This window comes from Oxyura jamaicensis, chromosome Z (genome assembly GCF_011077185.1).
Source record: "Oxyura jamaicensis isolate SHBP4307 breed ruddy duck chromosome Z, BPBGC_Ojam_1.0, whole genome shotgun sequence".
In the NCBI taxonomy this organism is placed as follows: domain Eukaryota; kingdom Metazoa; phylum Chordata; class Aves; order Anseriformes; family Anatidae; genus Oxyura; species Oxyura jamaicensis.
In genome coordinates this window covers 55,042,906-55,067,491 of record NC_048926.1, presented here as the reverse complement: position 1 = coordinate 55,067,491, position 24,586 = coordinate 55,042,906, and the positions used below count along the sequence as shown (strand labels likewise).

Below are 24,586 nucleotides of genomic sequence, written 5' to 3'. Positions count from 1 at the left end.
AGTGAGTTCTCCCAGTCTGTCCTCATGTCTGGGATTGCCCTGACCCAGGTGCAGCACCTTGCACTTGGCCTTGTTGAACATCATTAGGTTCACGTGGGCCCACCTCTCAAGCTTCTCCAGGTCCCTCTGGATGGCATCCCTTCCTTCTGGTGTATCAGCTGCACCACCCAGCTGGGTGTTGTCTGCAAATTTCCTGAGGGTGTTCTTGATCCTGCTGTCTATGTCATTGATAAAGACATTAAACAGCACCCATCCCAAGACAGGCCCCTGAGGGACACCACTTGTCACCAGCCTCCACCTGGACATTGAGACATCGACCACCACTCTGACTGTGGCCTTCAAGCCAATGCCTTATCAGAATACAAAACCTGTCTGCACTTCACTGTCCAGTATCTCTTATGTGTTTCTGTGATACAAACTTGACAGTTTCTCTGTTAATAATACATGCAGCTTTCTGACCAGTTTGGTAAATTTAAAAAGAGGAAGGACTCTACCGGAAGGCTGAGGCATTTGTTAATCTTCAGTTGCTGGATAGTGGATCAGAGACTGAAAATAATGAATAATTAAATTTGCTGCTCTGGAGACCAAATAAAAAAATCCAGACTTTGATGCTGTGCTGATTAGCTATGTAGCTTGCAATGTATCAGCAAAGATGTGTAAACAGACAGCTGGCAAAACTCAGCTGGCCTGCTCACAGTCCCAAGTCCTGGCTCTCCGTTTCACTGTGCTTTGGCAGAGCTGTGGTGGACAAAGCAGTCTCTTTCCCCCAGATGCAAGGATGGGGAGCAGTGCAATATATGGACTGTTAGAGGTCTTCTCCTGCAGCAGGTGGTTTTAGCAGATGATGCCCATGAAGTAATGAGACAGCACTGCAGTATGTCTTACACTTCTTTAGTGCAGATGTTCCCCCCCGGGACTGCGTACGACTTGGACTGCGTACAACCTTTGGTACTCAGTCAAGTGTCTGAAGTATGGGGAATGTTTTTGAACATGGAATGAAGAAGTAATAAAAAGGTGAAAAAAAATCACTACCACACTCTTAAATATGAACTTTTTTTTTTTTTTTTTTTAATTTTACAAACCCACAGATGTCTCAGGGAAAACCAAGGACTTCTGCACCACTTGCCCCTATGCAGCAAGTTCTTGTTCAGTTGCCAGAAAAACAAAAACAATTTCAAAAGCATTTGAAGAACCATTTTCTTAAAGCAAAAAGACTTTAAAGATGTTTAGTGTTATTTTTCTCAAATATTCTAAAATGTTCAAATACCGTTTGTGTTTTCTCACTGCCTCAAACATCCCTTCACCTGCTAGGGAAAAAAACATGTCTGGAGTCTGAGCTATCAAAATGCTATTTGCACCAGGAGGTCTGAAAAGCAAAAGCCTGGTCCCACTTTTAATCAGACATTCCTTGCGATGGTAGGAGGATGGAAAGGTCAAACAACAGTGATCCTCTCTGTTAGAGCCTCAACGCTGTTATCCCTGCCACGAGATGCTATCACTGTGGAGCAAAGCAGATTTTTCCGTGAGTTGCTCATGGAGCTACTGCTCTGGTATTGAAGTTACTGGGATTCACCAAGTAAATAAAGGAAAAGGAACACTAAGAACCTTGGTGACATGACCATTTCCTAGGCTTTACGAGCCAGTGTATCCTTACTTGCTGATTCTGTGAAAGACTATGGCACAGGGGGTTTAGGTCACTAAATGAAGGACCCAGGACTGTTCCTCTGGCGGGTGTCTTCTTTCTGGGATAGGTGATCAGCTAGACTGTTCTGTTTCTCAGTTTCTCCTTCTGTCATTACTAGACTAACTTGTCTAGTCATTACTAGAATAACTTGAAAGTGCACTGAAAAGCAGATAGACAAGGACAGAACAATGAATCAAGAACTAGTTGAAGAAACCGCCTTCCTTAACTGTGGAACAGGACTACGCTGTGTGATAAGCCTCTACCTAGGTCTCAGAAAAGCCCACTCTCCCTCTCTCTCAGAACTTTTCCTGTAGGAACTTCTACTATATGATACAAACCACGAATCACCTCAGCAAGCCTTTATTGGTATTTATATACACTGCTCCAAGGCCAAGGGATGCCTCGAACGTGATAATGAGGCTCAGATTTGACTTTCCATCCTGTGAGATGATGGTGAATGCAGGACAGTAATACCGTACCTGCAGGCACCAGCACTGCTGAGGAGATGCCCCATGTCACTCTGCAGTGGATGAGATTTCTCAGAAAAGGTACTCTTTATGCTCAGATGTACCACATTACTGGATGTTAACTGGCCGCTACAGAATAAAGTCCCCTCTCTGCTGATTTGGGAGACAAAGTGGTAGACTAAGTCCCTTGAGAAAACCCAATAAAATAAAATTAACCCCAACAATAAAATTCAAATAATTTACTGCTGGCTAAAACCAGAACACGAAGATGCTCACTGCTACGCTTGTCAGTTTGTTTGGACTGCCTTGGTAGTCTGTAAGCTCACTAGCCCATGGTCTTTTTCCTTCATATGCAAAGCTTCTAAAATGGGACTCTGCCCTCTAAAGATGATGTAATAAATAACTGTCTACTCCAAGTCCTTCAAAAGCCACAATTTCCAAATGCAGCTTTTTTTGTTTGTGGAGGCACCTTCCCTTGTTTCCACCCACTGAAACTACCACCTGCTGTTGGTGATTATCTTGTATTTACTTTGTGGGTGGAAGCCTGGAAATAAAAAAGATGGTCACATTGCAGACTTCTCATTTCGCATACGTGGGAAATGAGATGTATATCCCCAAGTATTAGCTATAATTTGACACAATACATATACTCCCTACCGTACGTCAATATATGCTCATAAATAATTCAGCTACACTTAAAGCAACATCTGGGCTTGCCAAGAGAAGTGATTAAAAACAACAGAATTGCACATTGATTCCTCTGAAGTCAGATGAAATTTAGAAAAAATACAAAAAGATAATACCTAATTAGGAAATGTTGAAGTAGTCGCTAACTATTCAGAACATTACTCTGATTCTGTAGCTGCTCTGGTCAAAGAAAAAATTTTGGGCAAAGTATTCCCTCCACCCATTATTAATTTAAACAGTCCATTTCTGTAATTCTTCCAGGTACCTAGTATATTCTACGTGTAGTATAGTCTAGTACCAGGCTAGCAGCTCCAAGAAGTGCAGGATCTGCTAGATTTGAGACCACCACATCCACAGTTTTAACAGAGGACAGAGCCTGTCGCTGTATCACATCTTTGACAGCATTAACGTAGTGGCTGGCTAGGACTCCAGAAAGGATCACAAGAGAGGGGTTCATGGTGTGCAGGATGTTCACAACTCCAAGGCCTAATGCTGTACCAGCTGAAAAAATAAAATAAAAAGAAATTAAGTAGAACACTCAAAGCAGTCCAAACATCAATTTTTGAAATAGGTCTTTTAGCAGCTAATAACACAGCAGTCAGGAAATTGTTTTATTCCATATGGCAGGAAGTTTTTAATTTGTTATCACAAATGTTAGTTTGCCATTACTCTGTCCTTCAAAGAAAAAAAAAAGGCAATTTTATTGCACAATAATGCATTATTCAATGATACGGATGTGGAAGACCAAGCAATGTATTACCACACTTGTAAGAGAAAATAGCAAAGCATTATTCTACTTTCTCAGTGCTGTCTGCTATGTATGAGGAAGGGGATTATATTTGAAGCTAGTAAAATAGTAAATTATCCAATGTAAAGGAATATGCAAATTGCCTTTGATCGCTCAGACAAAACATTCTCTTGCCTATAATGAAATGTCCCCAAAATTTCCAATATGAAACTCTTGAGACCTCACTTTTTTTTTTTTTTTTTTAAAAGCCAAACTGATCTTTGCAGGAACACAGACTCTTCAGTACATCTTTTGCTCACATTTCCTATAACATTGTATTTAACTTTTCATTAAAGTTGGTATAACATTGTACTTAACTTTTGATTAAAGTTGGTAATTATACACATAGAGTTCCTTGACTCTAATGCAGGATTGTTGTTTGTAGGGGTACAGTGCATTACCATTTCTGTATCCCCCAACATCTAATCATGTAAGGGTTTTCCAGCCTGCGGCTGTCTTCTTACCTGTTCTGAGAATGCTTTCTGCTTTTGTGTTCCCAAGCTTCGCTGCCTGAATGAGATGTGCAGCACTAACAACCTCCTCCTTCTTCATTGACATTCCTTCCACTAAAAGCAGATCCGCTGTTTGAAGAGGAGAGAAAGCCAAGAGAAAAACATGGTGATGTGGTAAGTCAAGAAATGGAGAGTAAACAGGCAGTTAAGAGTTATATCTCTTTTTTTACATCTCTTTTACTTGCATGCTGAAGCCTGAAACCTGAGAAATCTGACCAATCCTGAGTTTAGCAGTCATATCCATATTCAGGAAACTCTTTTTAGAAGCAGGACATCTAATTTAAACACTTTTAGCACAGTAATTAACTAGTCCTGTCATCTGCCCTAAACCTTCACCAAATAAAAAAATAAATGTTCTCAACTTCAGTCAACAGACTGAGAAGCTGTTGCTGAAAGATGATCCCTGCAGAACTAAACCTCTCACAGATACCCTGTCCAGGACATACCCTGTTGCAGCTGAGGAATCTATCTAAATATTTTAAAAAATAAAGTGCATAGGTACCATCGTGCAGTTTCTTAGCTTCTCTCTGCAATGCTATGCCAGAGGCATACGCTTCTATACAGCCCTGGCTACCACACAGGCACTCCGGTCCATCCAGAGATACAACAATATGTCCTAGCTCAGCGGCACAGAAAGAACTGCCATGGATCAATTCGTGCTGATGAACGATTCCACCTCCAATTCCTGCAACAATACAATCATGAGTTAAACAACGATACAGTTACGAGTAAAAAAGACAAAATACAGTTTTTAAAGGCCTCAATTCTGTAGGACATTGAAATTTACATATTCTAATACAGACAGGATAAAATATGTGCATCTGTGGTCCTCTATACTGAATCCCAAAAATGACTGGTTATTGAAGAGCTCTCCTCTGTTCAAAACACCTACTAAGCAAGCTCAAAGCTCCCTTCTATTCGTATAAAACCAACCGGTAAGTAATGCTTATTCTTTCTCACGAGCTTATGCTATGCCTATGGATAGTACCGAACTACTGTGACAAACCTGTAAGAGCTTGTGGGTCATGCCCTTTATGCGCAAAACTAACCTTTCAAGTGGCCTTAAAATTTTCCATTTCAGAGGATATGTTTTAACAGCACAGTTTGACAGCTGTAGAATGACTATGAACTCTGTGCTGAAGACCCAGGGCATTTAAACCCAGCCCCCTGCTAACCCTTCACAAACCCCAGGTGGGGATTTATCAGCCAGTTACTAATGCCACCATTCTAAAGGAATTAAAAAAAGTTGCATACATTTGTTTTTGAGATGTCGTACATCTTACCAGGTGCTTATCTAGATATTCCACATATATATCCTGATCTGACTTCTATTTCTGCAGATGAAAGAGAATTAACTGATCTATAAAGCTGAATAAAGCACAAATATTCCAGCTGAAGTTGGTCCGATTTTTTTTTATTTTGAAAAAACTGCTTGCCTGCATAACTGTATCAGCAGAAATTCTTTTATCAAGAAGCCTATGCCATGAAAAAGGTTTCATTTGCCTGAATTAAAGGTAAAAGTACCCCAAAAGGAACAAATAGATACAGTGGCAAAAGGATTTTTGGTTTAAGAAATTAATTTATAAAAGTTTTACAGGCACAATGGTGTTGCTTATGCTTTTAAGATCAGATGAGACTCTGAGTGATGGTACTGATACTTTGACTCTGGGTTTCACTGAACTGTAACATACACACCTGTACCAGTGATGAGTGTTACAAAATTTTCTACTCCCTTTCCATGACCAAATTTCCTTTCTGCTAGAGCCGCACAGTTTCCATCATTGTCCACCCAGACTGGCAGGTGCAGAGCATCAGATATTGGGGTTCTGAGATCCACAGAGCTCCACTCCTGAATGAGTTTTGTGGAGTGAAGCACAATTCCTTCTCGGGGGTTTACCCGTCCACCTGTGGAAACACCTAAGTCCCAGAAATACAGGAGAGAAAAAAAAACAAAACTAAGTCTACGTAAAACTTTGTGTAAAAATCATTTTTTCCTCTGTTCATTGACAAATACAGGCTTTGAAACAGAGTGCTAAAATGAAAAATTCCATGTATTTCTGGCAGTGCCATTTCTGACATGTAAAGAGAATTCATAGAACTCCATTGCTCTACTCATCACACACCTAGTATCTTAGGACTAACTAAATGGGCAATGGTTTACATAGTCAGAGAGTTAGTGTTCCTACTTCAGGCAAGATTGCAAAGAATTTAAATATGTATGTTTCTTTTTAGCAGTGTATGAAAGACAATACAATAGCAAACTGTGAAAGTGTTCAAACTCTCCCTAGAGTTTTTTTTTTAAAAAAAAGCTTACTGCAACAAAACCTTACTTAATACTTAGTTGCTAACTCAGCAAAAGCTCATTAAAACATACCTACTTTTTGTCATAACTGTGTAATCAATGTAAACAAGCATGGAAATAGCAGAAGCTGTCTCTTCATCCACTATTCTCTACTATCAGCTCCAGAAAGGTAAATTAAATACTGCTGCAGGCATCTCTTTGCTGTAACCATGTAAGTGATTCTCAAGCAGAGTGGGATACTGGCAGCAATCTACTTCAGTATTACAGAGGGCAAGCTGGGTAATGTATTTTTGGTAAATTTACTGTCTAATAACAGTGAATAGATAGCTCTCACAAGTATCTCAAAGAAAGATTTGTGCATACAACTACGTCTGTTTTGGCTTAAAATTTGTGTTTGGTAAAATAATAATAAAAAATAAATCAGTAATAGCTGCTTTGGAATGATCATCTTTATTTTTCCCTTATTTTCATAAAGCTGTTTGTAATACAAATTCTTTGAGTGAGAAAAAACACCACGACTAAAAAATATAGAAACTAACTGCATGGCCGTTACAATCTAGGCTTACAAGAACATCAAGACACAAAGATGTTGAAAACTATCTTTTTTCAGTGTTCTGCTTTTTAATCGCTCTTTAAACATGTTTTGTATTAATGGGAGTTCTTCAGAACAAGTTATGGTCATGTAGCTAGTTTTTTGAGTGATGACCACAAAATGCTTTTCTCAGAGAGCTATTAACAGAAAGCTTTCTCCTCATTTATTTCCAATGGTTATTATTTTTACCCTTGCCTATGATAGCTAGGCAGAGTTACTGATAATGGCTCCAGGATCAGGTCCAGACCTTCCAGTTCAGTCTTGCAAAAATTCCTCCAAACTTATAGGAACACTCCAGCTTGTGATTATTAGCCTAAAGGGAATAACTATCATCTAGCAAATTAATTATTCTCATAGGAATTATATGTCTTCCTCTAAAGAGAAATCTTAATCTCAGCTAGCATTCCGATTCAAACTGTGAGGCTGAATGAGGCAAGGAGCAGCTAACAAAAATAAAATAATCAGGTAAGATTTTTTTTGTATTCTGTAGCACAATTCCTCATTCACGAGGAGCTGGACAGTAAACAGTCACAGTAAACAGTCAGTCACAGAACTAAGTGGGCTGAAGAATAAATAGGGATGTTATTCTGGTAGAACGATAACCAAAAGGGAAGTTTTTTCCCCACATAAGTCTGTAAGTTGGTTTCTGTAACTCATAATACACCTAGCTGACTATACACTGTTCTTTGATATCTGGAATACTGATTAATGCAGTGTTTGCCGCCTTTCCTACAGGAAGTTTGAGACTTGAAAGATTCAGCATCTGGGCACAGTAAAATAGTCTGGCTGGTTAAGTCATGTGTATTACCAAACAGGTAACCTGTTGTGTGTGTCTGGCATATATCTTCGTATGTGTTTGTGTACTTAACACTGAAAAATATTTTTGAAAAATAAATACCTTTAAAAGTTCAAAAAAAACTTTTTTTTTTTTTTTTTTTTTTTTTTCCTATGGTGTGAATCAAGTAAGTTTTGGTCTGGAGGAAAACTGTCTTCCTCCAGACCATTTCTCAGCCAAAATGAGAATTTTATGTCCTCCTTAAAAATCCAGGACACGTTAATCAAACACATTTATAAATAATTGCAATATGTAAGTCACTAAACTAAAGGAGTGCCTTGTGGTACAACCACTCCACTTAACATGGCTTTCTACAGAATGTGCAACCTCTGCAAATCTGTGGATTGCACCAAGCTCAGCAGTGCAGCTGATAAACTAGAAGGAAGAGATGACACCCAGAGGGACCCTGACAGGCTTGAGGAGTTGGACCCTGTGAGGTTCAAAAAGGCCAGGTGCTGCACCCAGGTCAGGGCAATCCCTCCTATCAGTACAGACTGGAGGATGAATAGACTGAGGACAGCCCTGCAGAGAAGGACTTGGGGGTGCTGATGGATGCAAATTTGGACATGAGCCAGCACTGCGTGCCAAGCAGCCCAGAAAGCCAACCATATCCTGGCTACAGCAAAAGCAGCGTGGCCAGCAGGGCTGGGGAGGTGACTGTCCCCCTCTGCTCTGCTCTCATGAGACCCCACCTGGAGTCTGTGTTCACCCCACTGTGTTCAGCTCTGGGGCCTCCAGCACACGAAGGACATGGACCTATTAGAACAAGTCCAGAGGAGAGCCCCAAGGATGATCAAAGTGCTGGAGCAGCTCTCCTATGAAGAGAGGCTGAGGGAGTTGGGAGAAGAGAAGGCTCTGAAGGCCACCTTACTGTGGCCTTTCAGTACGTATTATAGGGGGCTTCTTAGAAAGACAGAGAGACATTTTACCAGGTCCTACAGCGGCAAGATGAATGGCAATGGTTTTAAACTGAAAGAGGGTAGATATAGATTGGATATAAGGAAGAATGTTTTCATGATGCAGGTGGTGAGGCACCGGAACAGGTTCCCCAGAGAAGCTGTGGATGCCCCAGCCCTGGTCGTGTTCAAGGACAGATTGGATGGCGCTTTATGCAACCTGGTCTGGTGGGAGGGAGGTTGGACTAGATGATCTTAGGTCCCTTCCAACCCAAACCATTCTATGATTCTGCTACATAATAAGTAAGACAGAAATGAATGAAAATGTTGCCTTTGTCTCTGTTAGCTACAAAACTGATCTAACATTTTAGCCTTTTTATTTTGCTATAGTGTAACTGGGGATTCTGCTGCACAATTGATCCTGGCCATAAAGAAAGGCTTACAGGCAATAATGGAAACTGGACTCAGCTGCAGTTATGTTTCAAGAGCTGTTTCAATATACACAAAGCATCTGGGTCAAAATTCTGAGACTGCAGTTAACTTAAAAGTCCACTTCTGCTATATACCACAGACTTCACATATGCTTCATTTAGAGAACCTGCAGAATGCATCATTCAAAACCAAAACCGTGAAGCTTAGAGACAACACAAACAGCTATCTTTTAAGTAGAGTGGGAGCCTCCCCTGTAAGCTTAATTGTATTGGAGGTTAGAACTTAAGCAGAGCTTAGCAGATTGTGTTCCTGGCTGTTACAGACTAGGGTAACTTTAGTTTTTATAGCCAGCTTCTCATTTTCATAGCCACTTTAATTTTTGTGTTTGTGTGTGTGTTAGGAATTTAATTTAAGAGTTTAAAATACACAGGATCTGTTTTAGAGAAATGTTTTAAATTAATCAATAGCGATTTTGTTACATGTTAAAATCCTCAGATGAAAAGACAAAAAAAAGGTAGTATTTATTAACTTACCTACTCCCAAAATTCTGCAGTTTAGATTTACTGCCTCCGATGCAGCTTCTATGCACATCTTTAGAATTAAATCTAGTCTGTCTTCGTAAGTTTTAGGGTTGAGCTGGGTGTACTTCTTAACTATTTCACCCTAGAAAATAACAAACACAAACGTGACACACAGAAATGTACTTTATGATGAAATTTGTCTTAAATTTCAACACAAACCAACCTAAAAATTGAAAGTCACAACTTTTCTCTTTTCATAAAAAAAAAAAAAGTACATCTTAGGTCTTGGTCCTACAAACTGTTCTGTCTAATAAGATTCCTGATGACTATAGGGGACAAGCTTGCAAGATTAGGCCTTACATTCTGCTTCAACCACCTGTCTGAAATAAAAAACATAATGAACACGTGGGTTGCGTAAGGAAATATTACAGGGCTTGCTGGAACTGTTGTTAGGAGTACACTGTGACACAGCAGTGCAGTTAAGCTCATTTTTGAAGTGTTATAAAGATCAAGAGAAAAACAAATGGTAAAAGGACATAGAATCCACAGGACTTTAAGAATAAAATGTTTCCGGTTTGACTACCTGGAAGTTTGAATGGTTTTGTAGACACTGCTACTTTACCAGCTAGAGGAGAGTCAAACAGAAAGAAACGCTTAAAATTTCAACGTACATCTTACCATCCTTTCAGAAATTAACATTTCTTCTAAGCAGTTATGATTCTGAGTCACTTGAAATATTTCTGGAGCACTGTCTACTGTGACGTCTGATGTATGTGGGAAGGAGGACCCAAGAGAAAGGGGCTGCTTTTAAAGCCTACCACTCATGCAGTGGTAGTGAAAGAATTATGCACAGCTGAATCTGTGGGTACTAAGGAACCTTAATGTAATGTTAATATTGCAGGATTAGGACAGGAAAATGCAGAAGATGATATTTTCTTTTAAAAAGTTGTTCTCTCTGATATTCTGAGTACTTCAGAACAAACCGAATTGAACAGCAGTGTATTAATACCACTAAGGACAAAGAAGTAACAAAGTCAGTCTATGCAACATGGCTCACTTGCTGTTGACAAAATAATGTAGAAAATTCCAGGATACTGAAGTTTTAGAGTATTGAATCCCACCATACCAGCATTACACCAGCAATAGTTTTTTTTTTTTTTTTTTTTGGTTTGGAAGGGAATTAGAAGTTATTTTGGAAGACAAGGCTGCAGCAAACCTCAGAAGACACAACATCTTTCAGAAGGAGCATTTCCTAAACTCTGAAAAACTCCGTTATTTTGTTCACAAAAACCTCATCTTCAATTCTGCCATTTGCTGTTAAATGCTTACATCTGTTGTGTAATTTCTGTTACGAAACTTTTATCTTTTTGCTCTGATTTACTAACATTTCACCTTTCACAAATGCCACCTCAAACTAGACTGTGCAAAATAAACAGGATTTTTTCCAATTCAGTTACTTTCATGACTGTGATGGCAGAAATGTGCTGTTAAGTTTTCCTCCTTAAAAAAATAATCCTTTTAAACGTTTTTCTTCAAGGCCTTATCTGTCAGACATATCCTTTTAATTGGATGCAAAAAATAAAAATAAAAAGTGAAACCGTATCAGGTTAATGTAGCATATTTTGTCTTTCTTGGTAACTATGTCTAACTGATCTCGTTATCTGGAAGCACACAGTGTAACTGTACGAGTAACTGTCCTACACTGTTGAGAATAACAGCCAAAAGCTTCAACAGGAATTTTAATAAAATCTTTACAGTGCTGCAGAAGTTCAGGATTTTTATTTATTCTCCCAAAGCAGGAAAATGGATGTTTAAGTGAGTTAAAATTCTTCAGCCCTAACTGCCCTTTCGTTTATCAACCCATATAAAATTATTTCATGTATTTTTACACAATACCCAAGTAATATTTATACCATTATTGCCATAACCTTGAAGCTTAGAACTTCACATAGAAATTCTGTGCATTTGTCTTTGATTTGGAAAATCAGCTGATGGTCATGGGTGTATTTACTTCTACCTGTATTTAATACAGAATGTTTTTGCAAGTGTTCTGTCTTAATGATTATGCTTCCGTGTAGAAAGATACTAGGAATTTTTGATTACTAGCTTTTCTTCTCCTGGTAGAAGAGATGCAAAATTTTGTATCCTGAGACCACCCACCATGACCCCATCTCCACCCGCCTTTCTCAGTAAATTGTTTTTCCAGATTCTCTCTGTTGCTTAGAATGATTCTGTGCATCCATGACACAGCTGTGTAAGATAACGGGGAATAAACGGGACTGGGCATGGAACCTTTCCTTTTTTTGTTTGATAAATAAACAGCTGCAGGCACCTTCAACAACTGAGGCACTTTCTACTGTGAGTCAACACTTCAGAAAGTTGTCCTTTGGTTCTAGGACTTCCCACAGAGAGGAAGTAGCTAGGACTAAGTGCTAGCAAACGGGCTTTGCTAGTTTAACAGCAGCTTTAGAAAAGCAAATCAGCACGGCAAGTTGCATCAAGGCTGGATGAGAAATCCACCCAGTTGGGGAAAATCCACTTTATCCCTCAACAGCAAAAGCCAGTAGGACTGCTTCTTTTTGGAGGTCTTTTGCAGAAGCACAGAGCCCAGTGGAGTTTGCAGAATAGCTAAAAGAATAACAGAGTATTTACCTTCATACTGACAATTGCTACTCGGAGATTTGTTCCACCTAGATCCACAGACAAAGCACTCTGTGTCTCTAGAATATGGTCTATATCTTGAGAGATATTATCTTTGACAGGAGGAAAACAGAATTTCTTTTGCAATGGCTCTTTGAGATTGATAGATTTGAGGAACTTCAAAATCCTTGGAACAGCATTTCCATCTCCATATATTTTTGAGCTATAATATGAAAAAAGAGATCAATTTAAATGGAAGTAACATTGCAATCTATGAAGTTTTTTACATGACAGAGGCTGTAATACTGTATCATTGCAAAATTATGGTATGACTATTGTGACAATGCTGCACCTCAGACTACTCAAGTGAGTCATGAGATATGGTAGAATACAGTAGCTTTAATATCAGATTATGCAACTTTGGCATTAGCTCCATTTAGGAATATGGAACACAGAATGTAGAAAAATTGAAAGTTAATCATGCAAAATAATAAATAAATAAATAAAGTAAGTGTTTAATGAAAGGACACACACATAATTAAGTTATAAGGTTATGTAAATTAATAATTTAATTTCTGTATATGCGGCGTGCCCAGACAAGAAGTATTTACCAGAAAGATGACAACTAAGTAACAATCAATGGTACACTCATCCCAGTTTGCTACAGAAAAGTCTCATTTTAAAATATTACCATACCTAATATCACACATCTGTTATTCCAGAATTTAGTTTTATTACTCTTCTGAGGTTCTTAAAAAATACACTCTGGATTTTTGGTCTTAATTAAACGCATGTAATCTCTTTAAGTTTTTAAGAACTCAGTTATTTTAAAACTGTGAGTCAGTACTGTACTGCTGAAAAGGAATGAATTCATCCAGCAGCTCCTCTGGGAGCTTGCACTCAGGGCTCCCTAAGTATCATGCCTGAAGTCAGTCCAGCTATGAAGTAACTCCCTTCAGGCAGGAGTTAGAGGCAGACAGTCAGGATGTTCTCCCTCATGCTGCTGCGAAGGAACAAGCTATCATGTTAATCTATGCCTCACACGTGAATTTCTCGACTGTCTGTTAAATGTTAAATTTCTAGTTATACCAAAATAATCCTAGCAACATTTTGCTCTCCAGACACAAATCTGCACACCAGACATTGCACTGATTCTCAATGAGACATGTAAAATGAAAAATAATTTGCAACCTCAGATTAGTGCACTAAAAAGAGTGATCAGATATGACCACCTCAGAACTAAATGCCTTTTTCTCTACTGCTTTAACATCTCAAAGGAAGACAAACGTACTTACCATGGATACTGTTTACCAAACTGGAGCTGCAGAGCATGCAGAATTTTATCCTGTGTGTCAGCATCACGAACGTGAAGAACATTTTCACCTAGACAGCGAAAGTTAACATAATAGGACAGGTCAGCTGCTTATAAGATGTTAGAGCATAAGAAGAGATCAATTTAGAAATTGCTTTAGAAATGAGTGTAATTATTTTTGTTTACTATGAGCAAGAAAGACACCAGCCAAACTAAAGTCACCCTTCCCCCTTTCTGTGCCTGCCCTTGCTCCCAACGAAGCAACACTGACTCCTACAGGATGCTGTCATGCCTTACAAAACACACTAGATCATAAAGTACTTACCACCTTTCAACAGAATACTACCATTAAATTAAAAGAGCATTGAGGAAAAGAGGGAGGCAAATGGCTATTTATGTCAGATCTGCGTCACTGAAATACCACAATACAGCTAATTCCTGAAGTGGTAATGAGTTCCTGCTTTTAAAGTGAAAATTGTATGCACTCAAAACACTGAACTACATATGAAGGAAAAAAATAGTTGCCTATTCTGCTACACTGCAAATGGAGACATATTTTAACTTGTCCACAGACAAAAGCCTCATTATCTTAAGCAAAACACACAAACATCACTAGCATGATACACGAATAGCAAGCAAAGTTTTAAAATAGGTCAAAAATCATTTTGCACCGATACTGCAGGATGGTCTTTGTAAAGCATTTGTTTTACTTTTTTCCATGGAATAAAAAAAAAAAAAAATCAAGCAAAACAGAAATATAAAGAAATTAAACTAGTTATGTAGCTATGAAACACAAACCTGTAGATATGAAACACAAACCTGTTTCTCTTCCTGTCTGACGTGTCCCCAAGTTGATAACAGGTGTACCAAATGCTCCCACCTCTCTGACACCACAACTGCTGTTACCAATCATACAACCAGCATGAGCAACTAGCTGAATGAACTGGTCAAATGGGACATGCTTCACTGCCCGAAAATTGGGATGATGTTCAATGCCCTTCTTCCTCATCACCCGAACCATCTCTTTGCTTCCTACAGAAAAACAAAAGGTACAAATAAATGATTCAAGTTCTATTGCTCTGCTGAAAGCCTCAACACACAAAGGAGCTAAAAGCAGTCAGTTGAATTGTCACCTCTGAGCTGTTTCTGTTCCCTTTCAGGCATATAAGCCTAAGTGTGATCCCAAAATCCACTGTAAAAAGCCTATCTGTAATATTTTAATTAGTACAGAAGGCATTGAATGTTGCTTCTGCATGTCATGTGGTTTCCCTTCAACTTCTTCACACTGAATGTGGAGAAGCTGTCCTCCAGCAATGTGGACATGGAGTTGGAGTGGATGCGAGCCTGATGCTGAAATCATCCAGCTCCATCTGGCTGGAGGTTCTGGGATAAAAACACTCTGCAAGAATCAATGTATGCTTTACATACTATTATCTCCCCTTCTGTTATACAGGCGTCTTACTCACCTGCATCCACATTGGGGAACAGAACAAGCGTTCTCTTGTTGAAGGAGATGAGTGCATCTAGAGTCAGCTCAAACATCTTTATGGAATGTTTAATATCTGTGGTTACAGGATGTTGCAAAGCAACTATATAATCTCTGGGTTTGACATCTTCACCTGTTCAAAAGGAAAAAGAAAAGATTTTTTTTTTTTTAATTTGGTAAAGAATAGTATGAGGAAGAGACAACACAGTTCTGAAATTACTGATATGAAAACCTCAACAGTCAAGGCACTGAATGGGTTATCTTACAAGTAAATTTCAGTGCTACAATAAAACTCAATGGATAAGAGGAGGATCTAGCTTGTTATTTGCTTCTCTAAGTAAGACTCGTATTTTTCACCTTTCTCTAAAACCCAATACATTTAACATGCAGGCCTAGATCTAAAGCTTTGCAAAAGACCATGACAAAGTGGAGAGCCTGTTCTGACATCACTGTAAATCTGGAATAACATGAAAGCCCTGAAGCAGCTCTTAACTTTCACTAATGGCTTTGAGAAAATAATGTCCTGCAGTGCTGTTTCACAACAGCAGGTGGACAGGTATGATCATTCTTACTGCAGTACATAATTTTCATTGTCACTCATTACTCAAGTTTTCTGTCAGTTCTCCATCATCAGGCAATGACTTTATTCCCATTGCTTTAAAAGTGTGGAAGCCATACTTGTTTTAGTACATTTGTTAAACAATTTATCTGCTAAATATTCACCTACTGATCTAGTAAGATTCTACCTTCTGAGTTCTCAGGTTATTGTGCCAGATAGGACATTGCTTTGTCAAACATAAAAAGCAAACACAAAACTCCACTATTTACCAAAATTACTTTTAAGCAAATTAACATGAAACATGTTTGGCCCTGTTACAGTGAATTCCTCTGAAGAATGTTCAAAGTATAAATTCCCTTTGATGTTTTTTTCTGTAATTAGTTCTAAATAGCTCTGATTCTCTTTGGATATACCCTTTTACACCATCATAACTGTTCATAAAGGAAAAAGTCTGTTTTAAAATTGTTCACATCAAAGAAGTTATCAGTTTAAGGAAGGGGTTTTATTGACCTTGTAAAAGGATCAGATATGTTTGCTAAGACAGATTTGTAGCAATACTTGATACTGGGAGCAAATATACTGTTTTTTTTTTTGTTGTTGTCTGTGTGTTTTGTTTTGTTTGTTTGTTTGGAAACATGTTCATAATAATACCCAATTAAATAAACTAAAACCTGCTAGCAACAAGCCTGCCTGTTGTTTCCTGCACTCTGCTCAAAGCCACTGGTCAACAGATCCCCAAGTCTCCATGGACCACAGAGTAATAACCCAGTTAGAGTTTGTCTGAAGTCACAGGAATACCTTTAAGAAGTGGACTGCTTACCTAGCCACACGCGTATAACACTCATGTAGTCTTTATTTTTGGCAGAGAGAAGCTTGTCATACGAGGGACAGCCCGCTAAAAGGATGCGATCGTGGTCTTCACACATGGCTATCAAATGCTGCTCCGCACTCCTCGTGCAGCACACATGGTAATGGGCCAGTTTGGTTATAGCGTGCCTAATAGAGTCGTCAATGGTCCCGCTGACTTCCCCACCTTCAATGTGAAGAATGCGAATATTCATCAGGGCTGCAGATGTAGCTAGTGCCAAAGCATCAAATCTGTCACCGTGAACGATCATTATGTCAGGTTTCAGGCGATTCAGGACATCTGGTAACTTCACTAATGCGAGGCCCACTGACTCCACCATGGCTGCCTCATCCTCCCCTCTTACAATAGTGTGCAGTCTTGTATGAATATCAAAGTCATCTTGTTCAATCATGCGATAAGTGTTACTGAAGATAAGAGAGAAAGGGTTAGAGTAAATACAACTTGATTTTACAGCAACACAGATTGACAGAAAAATTGCATACTAAAAATTTTAACAGTGCTATGCTTGAACCAAGGCCTGCTTATCCTTCACTAAGGAAACTAACTTCTAAGAGTTTAACAGAACATTATAATCCATATGGACATCTTCCCTCATATTCCAAGTTCATTATGTTTTTCTAGACACCTTTAATGAGCAGTCTTGCTGAATGTGTTCTGGAAAACCCCAGATATAACTGCAGAGTCTTTTGGAGAACAGATACGAAGAACAGAATATAAGATTTTATTTTCAGAAAAGCTATGCTGATTCTTTACCAATATATGGACTTTGCTGGACAAATGTATAAATACAACAGAGACAATGCAAAGCCGAGGACTCTGTGTTCAAGTAAAATACCTTGCTGCTATCACCTAATAGAGATTTTTTTTTTATATTTCTTTTTTAAAATCAGGTTAGTTTTTGGTGTTGAATACACCTTGCCATGTTACTGCATGAAAACCATGGCCAGTATAAATCAGAGAGAATAAGGCTGAGAATATGCAGCAGTGGAACTACGTTTCTTAGTAGTTTCAGGTAATATAACTTCCCACAACCTCACAGAAAATCACACCTTAATTTATAAAGTGCCAAAATGTCTAGTTAGGTAGTCAAAAATGTGTCTTTACTTGAGGATAAGCATAGCATTTCTAAACATTTACCAATGCTGGTATGCTGAGAATCTTATGCTCACATCATACTTTGACTTGAAAAAGTGTTTTCCTATCAATGTCATTTAACTGATTTCACTCTGATAAATGCACCCAGAGGAAAAAAAAAAAAAAAAGAAAAAAGAAAAGAAAAAAAAAAAAAAAACCAACCTCAGCAATAAACATGCTTTTCTTTCTGCTTTCCTCCATTCCCTCAGCAAAGAGGATACTCACCTGGGATATAAGTCCTTCCAAAGGAAGGGATCCAGAACAAGACATTCCATTTTCCCAGGCAGGTGATCTGACTGCTTACATACAGGGTGTTACGGAGGGGACCCTAATTTCTCTTGTCAAGCCATACCTAATATACCTATTAGTTACTCATTTTGTCAGAATAAATTGACCTCTCCCTTTCTTTCCCTGCAATCCTGGATGTGAAAAGTTAACAGTATACAACTGTGATACCACATATATAAAGACTTTAATCAGTAAATGCACAAATTGGAAGAGCTTCAGCTTAGAATGTCTGCAGACTATCTTTTGAACTGTGAAAGTTCAAAACTGTAACACACTTTTCTTTGATAATCAGATTCTGAGGGAAATTTGAATGAATTGAATTTCTCAGTTCATAAGAAATTCTGCAATTTGGCTGAAAACCTCAGCTATGGCATTTACTAAAAACTTTCTAAAATTCTAAGATTGGTTTGAAAAAAAATATGCAATCTCGGAGCTGGGAAGTGAAATAAAAGGTACTTGAAATGTCTGAAAAATTACATTTAAAATGTTATGTGCATTCATGATGACAAGTAGTTTGTGACCCAGCATTTGCGATGTTATTGCCAACATAGCAGAAAGATTGGGAGAGGTACAAAAATCCACCTTACCCATAATCATCAATCAGGTGGGAACCAAGCACTACAACGTCAAGCTCAAAGAACTGTGGTTCTGCCTTAATGCCAAACATAATGGGAGCTAATTTTGAATAATCAGCACGGTTGCAAGTAGCAACACAAACACGTAGTTTGTGGTTGTTTCCATTCTTCTCCATGACTTCTTTTTGTTTCTGTTTTGAAAGATTCTTGAAATAGAGTTCCTGAAAAAAAAAAGAAAAAAAGAAAAAAACAACATATTAATAATAATCTTTATAGCAAATATATGGTGTGCTTAATGAACAGCATAAATAATTGCAGCCCAGAACCGTGGGCATATAAACTTACCCATTGATAACAGACAACTGATAGCTTACAGTACCTATCATTAGAAGATTTTTAGAAGTACTTTTTTTTAAAAATCTAAATGCCACGATTTTAATACCTTATAAATAAATCCCATATTCTATATAAGCAATATTTAAGTATTACTAATTTCAACTGTAATTAACCTTTGGAAGAAGGGGTAGGCAATGCAGGAAGACTACAGAGCTGTCGTCAAGTTGTGCAGGTAGAAAATTAGAAGTGCCAAAGCCCAACTGGAACTCAGTTTGGCTAGTGCAGTAAAAGGTAATAAAAAATGCTTTTTAAAAATACTTGAATTGCAAAAAGAGGATTAAGGAGAATCTTACTGGGTGTGAGGGGAAACATCGTGCTGAAAGCTGAGGATAAGGGTGATATACTTAATGCCTTTTTTTGCCTCAGTCTTTATTAGCAACTGTTCCCAGGGTATCCAGCCCCCAGACTGGGAAGAGAGTAACAGGGAGCAAGATGAAGCACCTATAATATAATGAACCGTGGGTGAACTATTAATCATTTGAACGTTCACAGGACTATGGGGCTGGACAGGATTCATCCAAGAGCAGTGAAGGAGCTGGTGGAAGTGCTCGCCAAGCCACTCTCAGTAATTTGCCAGCCTTGCTGGCTGACCAGGGAGGTCACAGTTCACTGGAGGCTAGCAGATGAGACTCCATAAGGGGAGGAAGGAGGATCCAGGGAACATGTCAATCTGACCTCGGCACTGTGGAAGGTTATGGAGCAGATCATCTTCAACTCCATCTCATGTGCCACTTGATAAGGAATGCAGCCTGCACGGGTTTACAAAAGGCAGGTCCTGCCTGACTAACCTGATCTCCTCCTATGACAAGGTGACCCACTTAGTAGGTGAGGGAAAGGCTGTGGATGCTATCTACTTGGGTTTTAGTAACGGATTTGACACTGTTTCCCACAGAATTCTCCTGGAGAAACTGGCTGCTCGTGGCAGGGTGTCTTGGGGACGGTTTTGTTTAACATTTTTATCAACCATCTGGGTGAGGGGACGGAGTGCACCCTCAGCAAGTTTGTGGACAATACCAAGGTCCAGGGAAGTGCTTGTCCCTCCGTACTCAGTCTGGTGAGACCACACCTCAAGTACCGTGCTCAGTTGTGGGCTCCTCATTACTAGATGGATACTGAGTTGTCGAAGTGTCTGGAGAAGGGCTACAAAGCCGGTGACGGGCCTGGAGCACAAGTACTGTGAAGGGGCTGAGGGAACCGGGGGTGTTTAGTCTGGAGAAGAGGAGGCTCAGGGGAGACCTTAGTGCTCTCTACAGCTACCTGAAAAGACACAGTGAGGAGAGTGTTGGTCTCTTGTCAGGTGAGAAGAGATAGTATGCAAGGAAACAGCCTTGAGTTACACCAGGGGAGGTTTAGATTAGACATTAGGAAGAATTTTTTCATGCAAAGTGTGATCAAGCACTGGAACAGGCTGCCCAGGAAAGTGGTGGAGATCCCGTCCCTGGAGGTATTTAACAGGCGTTAAGTGGATGAAGCATGGCTTAGTGATAGGACTTAGTAGGTCAGGCTGATGGTTGGACATGGTGGCCCATCAAGAAAAAAACTGAAGGTCTTTTCCAACCTAGATGATTCTATGATTCTAAGTAGTAGAATGGCTTTCCCTGTTCAAATGGAAACTTTTTATGTAAGAAAATAATTGGTGCCTGAGTAAGTTATGAAAAAAAAAATGTATCTATTCCAAAACCACAGAAAGGAACAAACTAGTAAGAGATACATCCACTGCCAGACTCCATTAATGGAAAAAAAAAAAAACAAAAAAACAAACTTTTTAGTCACTTCAGTTTTTTTTTTTTTTTTTTTTTTTTTTTTTTTTTTTTTTTTTTTTTTTCATAATCCCTTCAATCCCTTCCATACTATTTTGCAGGCCAAAGTACATCAAGATATTAAATAATACAACATTAGATTACAGAAAGACAACTTTTGGAGATTGTAAGGTTAATAATAATCATAAGTTAATGATAATCAGAACTCCAGACCACCTATGATTATCATTGTCCTTATTATTATTTTAAAGGGTTCCTGATAATTAGAATTTCCCAGGAAGTGACTAAGTGACTATTTTTACTAGCAACATCAACAGTTACTGTAACAAGACATTTCCTCTAATTAACTTTTCCAGCTTGTCAAGTAGCTGATTAAACTACATGATGATGTTTAATGTTTACCTGTCCCATGTTAACCATTTTACTCTGCTTTTTTCACTCTTGCCCGCCCCCCCCCCCCAATTTTAACTGGGAAAAAAAAAAAAACAAAAAAACAAACAAACAACACTTTAGAGAAAAATAGTTTTGTCTTAAAAAAATGATACAGGAACTAAAATTGCACTGCCACCTCCCCTCCTTTCCCCAGCAGTAACCAAGCTGGTGGTAGCACAGAATACTAGATCAGATATTTATAACTTTTCTGTACTTCTTCTGAAAATAACTGGACTTCAAATGAGTACCATCCTTTGGGTATGAAATCTAACATTACATCAGATTTTTACTGCATTTTGGTAGCAAGTAAACTGAAGGTGACTTTTTCCAGCTTAATGGACAAGGATCACTTATCTCTGACTCGGACACAGCAGTATCAATCTTTCTACTCATTTTGATATCTAGGGAAGCTCCTACTATGCAGCTGCTATGCAAGCATGACAACAACACTGACTTTCCAATTTCATGCTCTTTATTTTATTTTTTTACACTGCAATAGAAATTTGTGGTGGGGAAAACAAAGAGTTACTTCTACAAGATATTAGCTATGATGGAAGGCCCAAATTTTATTCTTTTGGAGAAGACTCAAGGTTAGATGATAGTCTGGAGTAGCACACTGTACACCACATCAATAATTCAAAAGAAAAAAGGTTTCAGCTTTCTCACAGTCTGACATCAAAATAATTCTTCCTTAGTTGCTTTTCTGTTATTGACAGTTTATTGTCTCACCAGAAATGGCATTTCTCATTCACCCTAGCAAAGCAGCAACACCAACCAACTTCAGCAGAATAGATAAAACCTGGAATTTCAGTAATTGATTATTATGACAAATTAAGCTGAGTTGTATGGATGCAGCCACAAAGTAATAGATATCTGTTTTACAATGAGCAGAGACTCATTGTATTTTCATTAGAACTTTGCCTCAAAAGTAGTATGTTAATTAACTACTGGTTTAGTCTTTCGAAGGGTCAGACAATAAACTTTCAGACAAATTACTTTCTCCTGCACATAACTTCTTCAGTTATGTATGTATATGGTTGCTGTTTTAATTTATCTTTCTTTTTGTCCAAGAGGCTTGAAATATTTTAAGAGTATGTAAGCAATTCAGTACTTGATGTCGACAAAGTAGAGAAGGAATATTTGTAGAGTTCTAGATGAGATATCAAGTTGGATCAGAGAGGACATTACCCTCCTTCACTGAGTGAAATCTTAAGCCACATCAGCTAAACAGAGATCTCGCAGCACCACTGCTTTCCCTTTTCTAAGCTGACCTCTTCTGGGAGATGCTTCTAAGCAGGACATCCTGTCTTTGCACGTATGAGAACAGCTACTAACTCAAATGGAATCACGCTGAAGATGCGAAGGAAACTTCTGACATCCCTCTAAGCTTGCCTTTGGACCAGCATGAATGAGGTTCCTGTGATGGGAAGCAAACCTCTCACAAGACCTCTCAAGTCATCCGCTGCTGCGTACACGCTCCACACAATACAAACTGGGAAGCCAAGGCAGAAGGAACAAAGACGTGACAGAGCCAGCACGCCCACGGCCTGCTTAGTGCAAGCCACCTGTCCTACCTACAGCCACCGCCTTCCTCTGGCACAGCGGGTATCTAATCACCTACAAAAAGCTGGCTTTAGAGAAGCAGCACCATTTTCTGTCCTCCTCGATCTTCAGGCAGCATCCAAAACCCTAGGACGACTTAATCCACAGCTATAAAATACCACCTAAGAGCCTGAGCCCGTCCACTGCCGAAACAAACGCGAATGTCACGGCTCCCCGGACCTACAGGTCGCACTTCCACCTCAGCTAAGGGCCGGCAGCCCCCCGGCAGGGTTATTTCCTCCGCAAGTTCCGTACACAAGCCACGCACAGGCCTCGGTGCAGATGCAGCTTCCCTACCTTGTCGCTTCCCTCCCCGCATCACCCTCACACCTCCCCTGCCAGCGCGGCCGGCTGAACACCAGCCGAGCGTGACACACACCCGAGGGGGACACTGGTCACGGGGGGGTTATGTGGGGAAGGACTCCTCCACGGGACGCGCTCCCCGCGCACGTACACGTATTTATGTACGTATATGCAGGTACATGTGGCTGTATGCACCCCCACGCCCTGCTGGAGCCCCCCACGGACACGCGTGTCCCCTCCCCCCCCCCCCGCCGTTCCTCTCGGGGGCTGCGCGCTCCCGCTCACCTCTGCGGCAGAACCGCACGCTCGCACCCACGCCGCATGCGCGCCCCCGCCCCGCCGTCGCCGTGGCGCCCCCCCCCCCCCGCCTCAGCGCAGGCGGGGCGGCGGCCGGCTCCGCCTCAGCCCGCCGGGCCGTGAGGAGGCGCCCGCATAAAAAGCGTCGGTGGCGAGGGGACACGTCGTCCTGGGCGAACGAGAGGGTCGCGCTGTCGTTTTTTTTCCCCTTTCCGATGGAGCTTGTGTTGTTGTATTATTAGATTATCGTGTTATCCGCTGGAAGCTGAGAGCCCGGTGTGCTACGGCTCTCCGTCCGGCTCCTGCAAAATGCCAAGCGCATTTGATTCAGGCTTCGGTGATGCGGGGAGGGAAGCGACAAGGTAGGGAAGCTGCATCTGCACCGAGGCCTGTGCGTGGCTTGTGTACGGAACTTGCGGAGGAAATAACCCTGCCGGGGGGCTGCCGGCATTCATCCGCTTGGTGCCTGTATTCTGACAGACTTTTTCAGCCCAAACTGTACTTTTGTTCATCCATCCATCCATATAATATATACAGTTCCTCAACGCCCTTCTGCCTTTTCTCTCTGCCTCCCCCCCCAAAAAAAACCAAAACCAAAACCAAAACCTGATCAGTGGATCCCATGATCAACACGGCTAAAAGAAAATACATGCAAAGAATGGGGATGTTTCTTTTCCCGTCCTTTAGTAGGGGAGAAAAAGTCTTCTCACAAGGCTCAGAGGAACAAATACTGAAATCTACAACCAAAAATATTTTAGGTGGCTATTATGGCAATATAGTTTGTTAAACAAAACAAACAAACAAAAACAACAAAAAAAGGCAAAACTTATCCTTGGGAATGTTTCAAGTTCTGTTTCACAGAATCATAGGGCCCCATAAGGATCACCGAGTCCATCTCCTAATGACTGTTGCCCAAGCAAGCGATCAAGAGCATCTTACAGGGAGGGTCGGAAGGTCCCCGGAGGGCTGGGGAAGCTCCTCAAAGCTTCAGTGCCTGGGGAATGGGAAGTGGGCAGCACACCCACGTCTCAGGTTTCTGGGGATCTTTTCGTGCTGACCAGAGGCAGCAGCAGCTGCTGGATTGCACCACAGGCTCAATTCATGTCACCCCCTCGGTTTCGCTGTTCTGCGCACCGCTAGGTTTTCTTTGTACACATTGCTCAAAAGCCCGTGTGCATTCTGGAAACATCATTCTGCGCGGGTTTGAATTGTCTCCTGC

General features: G+C 40.1%; 1 protein-coding gene across 1 annotated transcript; it reads right to left on the bottom strand.

Moving 5' to 3' along the window:
* Window positions 1-2,375: 2,375 nt before the first annotated feature.
* GNE (glucosamine (UDP-N-acetyl)-2-epimerase/N-acetylmannosamine kinase) lies at window positions 2,376-19,729 on the bottom strand. Its single transcript, XM_035310188.1, has 12 exons — window positions 19,548-19,729; window positions 18,590-18,798; window positions 16,533-16,984; window positions 15,134-15,286; window positions 14,487-14,699; window positions 13,651-13,738; window positions 12,368-12,578; window positions 9,728-9,857; window positions 5,833-6,054; window positions 4,640-4,822; window positions 4,090-4,206; window positions 2,376-3,339 (listed from the first exon to the last, which is right to left on the bottom strand). Exons 2-12 carry the CDS (start codon window positions 18,751-18,753, stop codon window positions 3,104-3,106), a joined length of 2,169 nt encoding a protein of 722 aa, XP_035166079.1. The 5' UTR covers window positions 18,754-18,798; window positions 19,548-19,729; the 3' UTR covers window positions 2,376-3,103.
* Window positions 19,730-24,586: the final 4,857 nt, after the last annotated feature.

Coding starts and splice junctions, on each gene's coding strand:
- GNE (XM_035310188.1), bottom strand. CDS start 18,753: ATGGAGAAGAATGGAAACAACCACAAACTACGTGTTTGTGTTGCTACT. Junction 16,985..18,589: donor CACCTGATTGATGATTATGG/GTAAGGTGGATT, acceptor TCTTATCTTCAG/TAACACTTATCGCATGATTG. Junction 12,579..13,650: donor TTTGGTAAACAGTATCCATG/GTAAGTACGTTT, acceptor TTCATATTATAG/CTCAAAAATATATGGAGATG.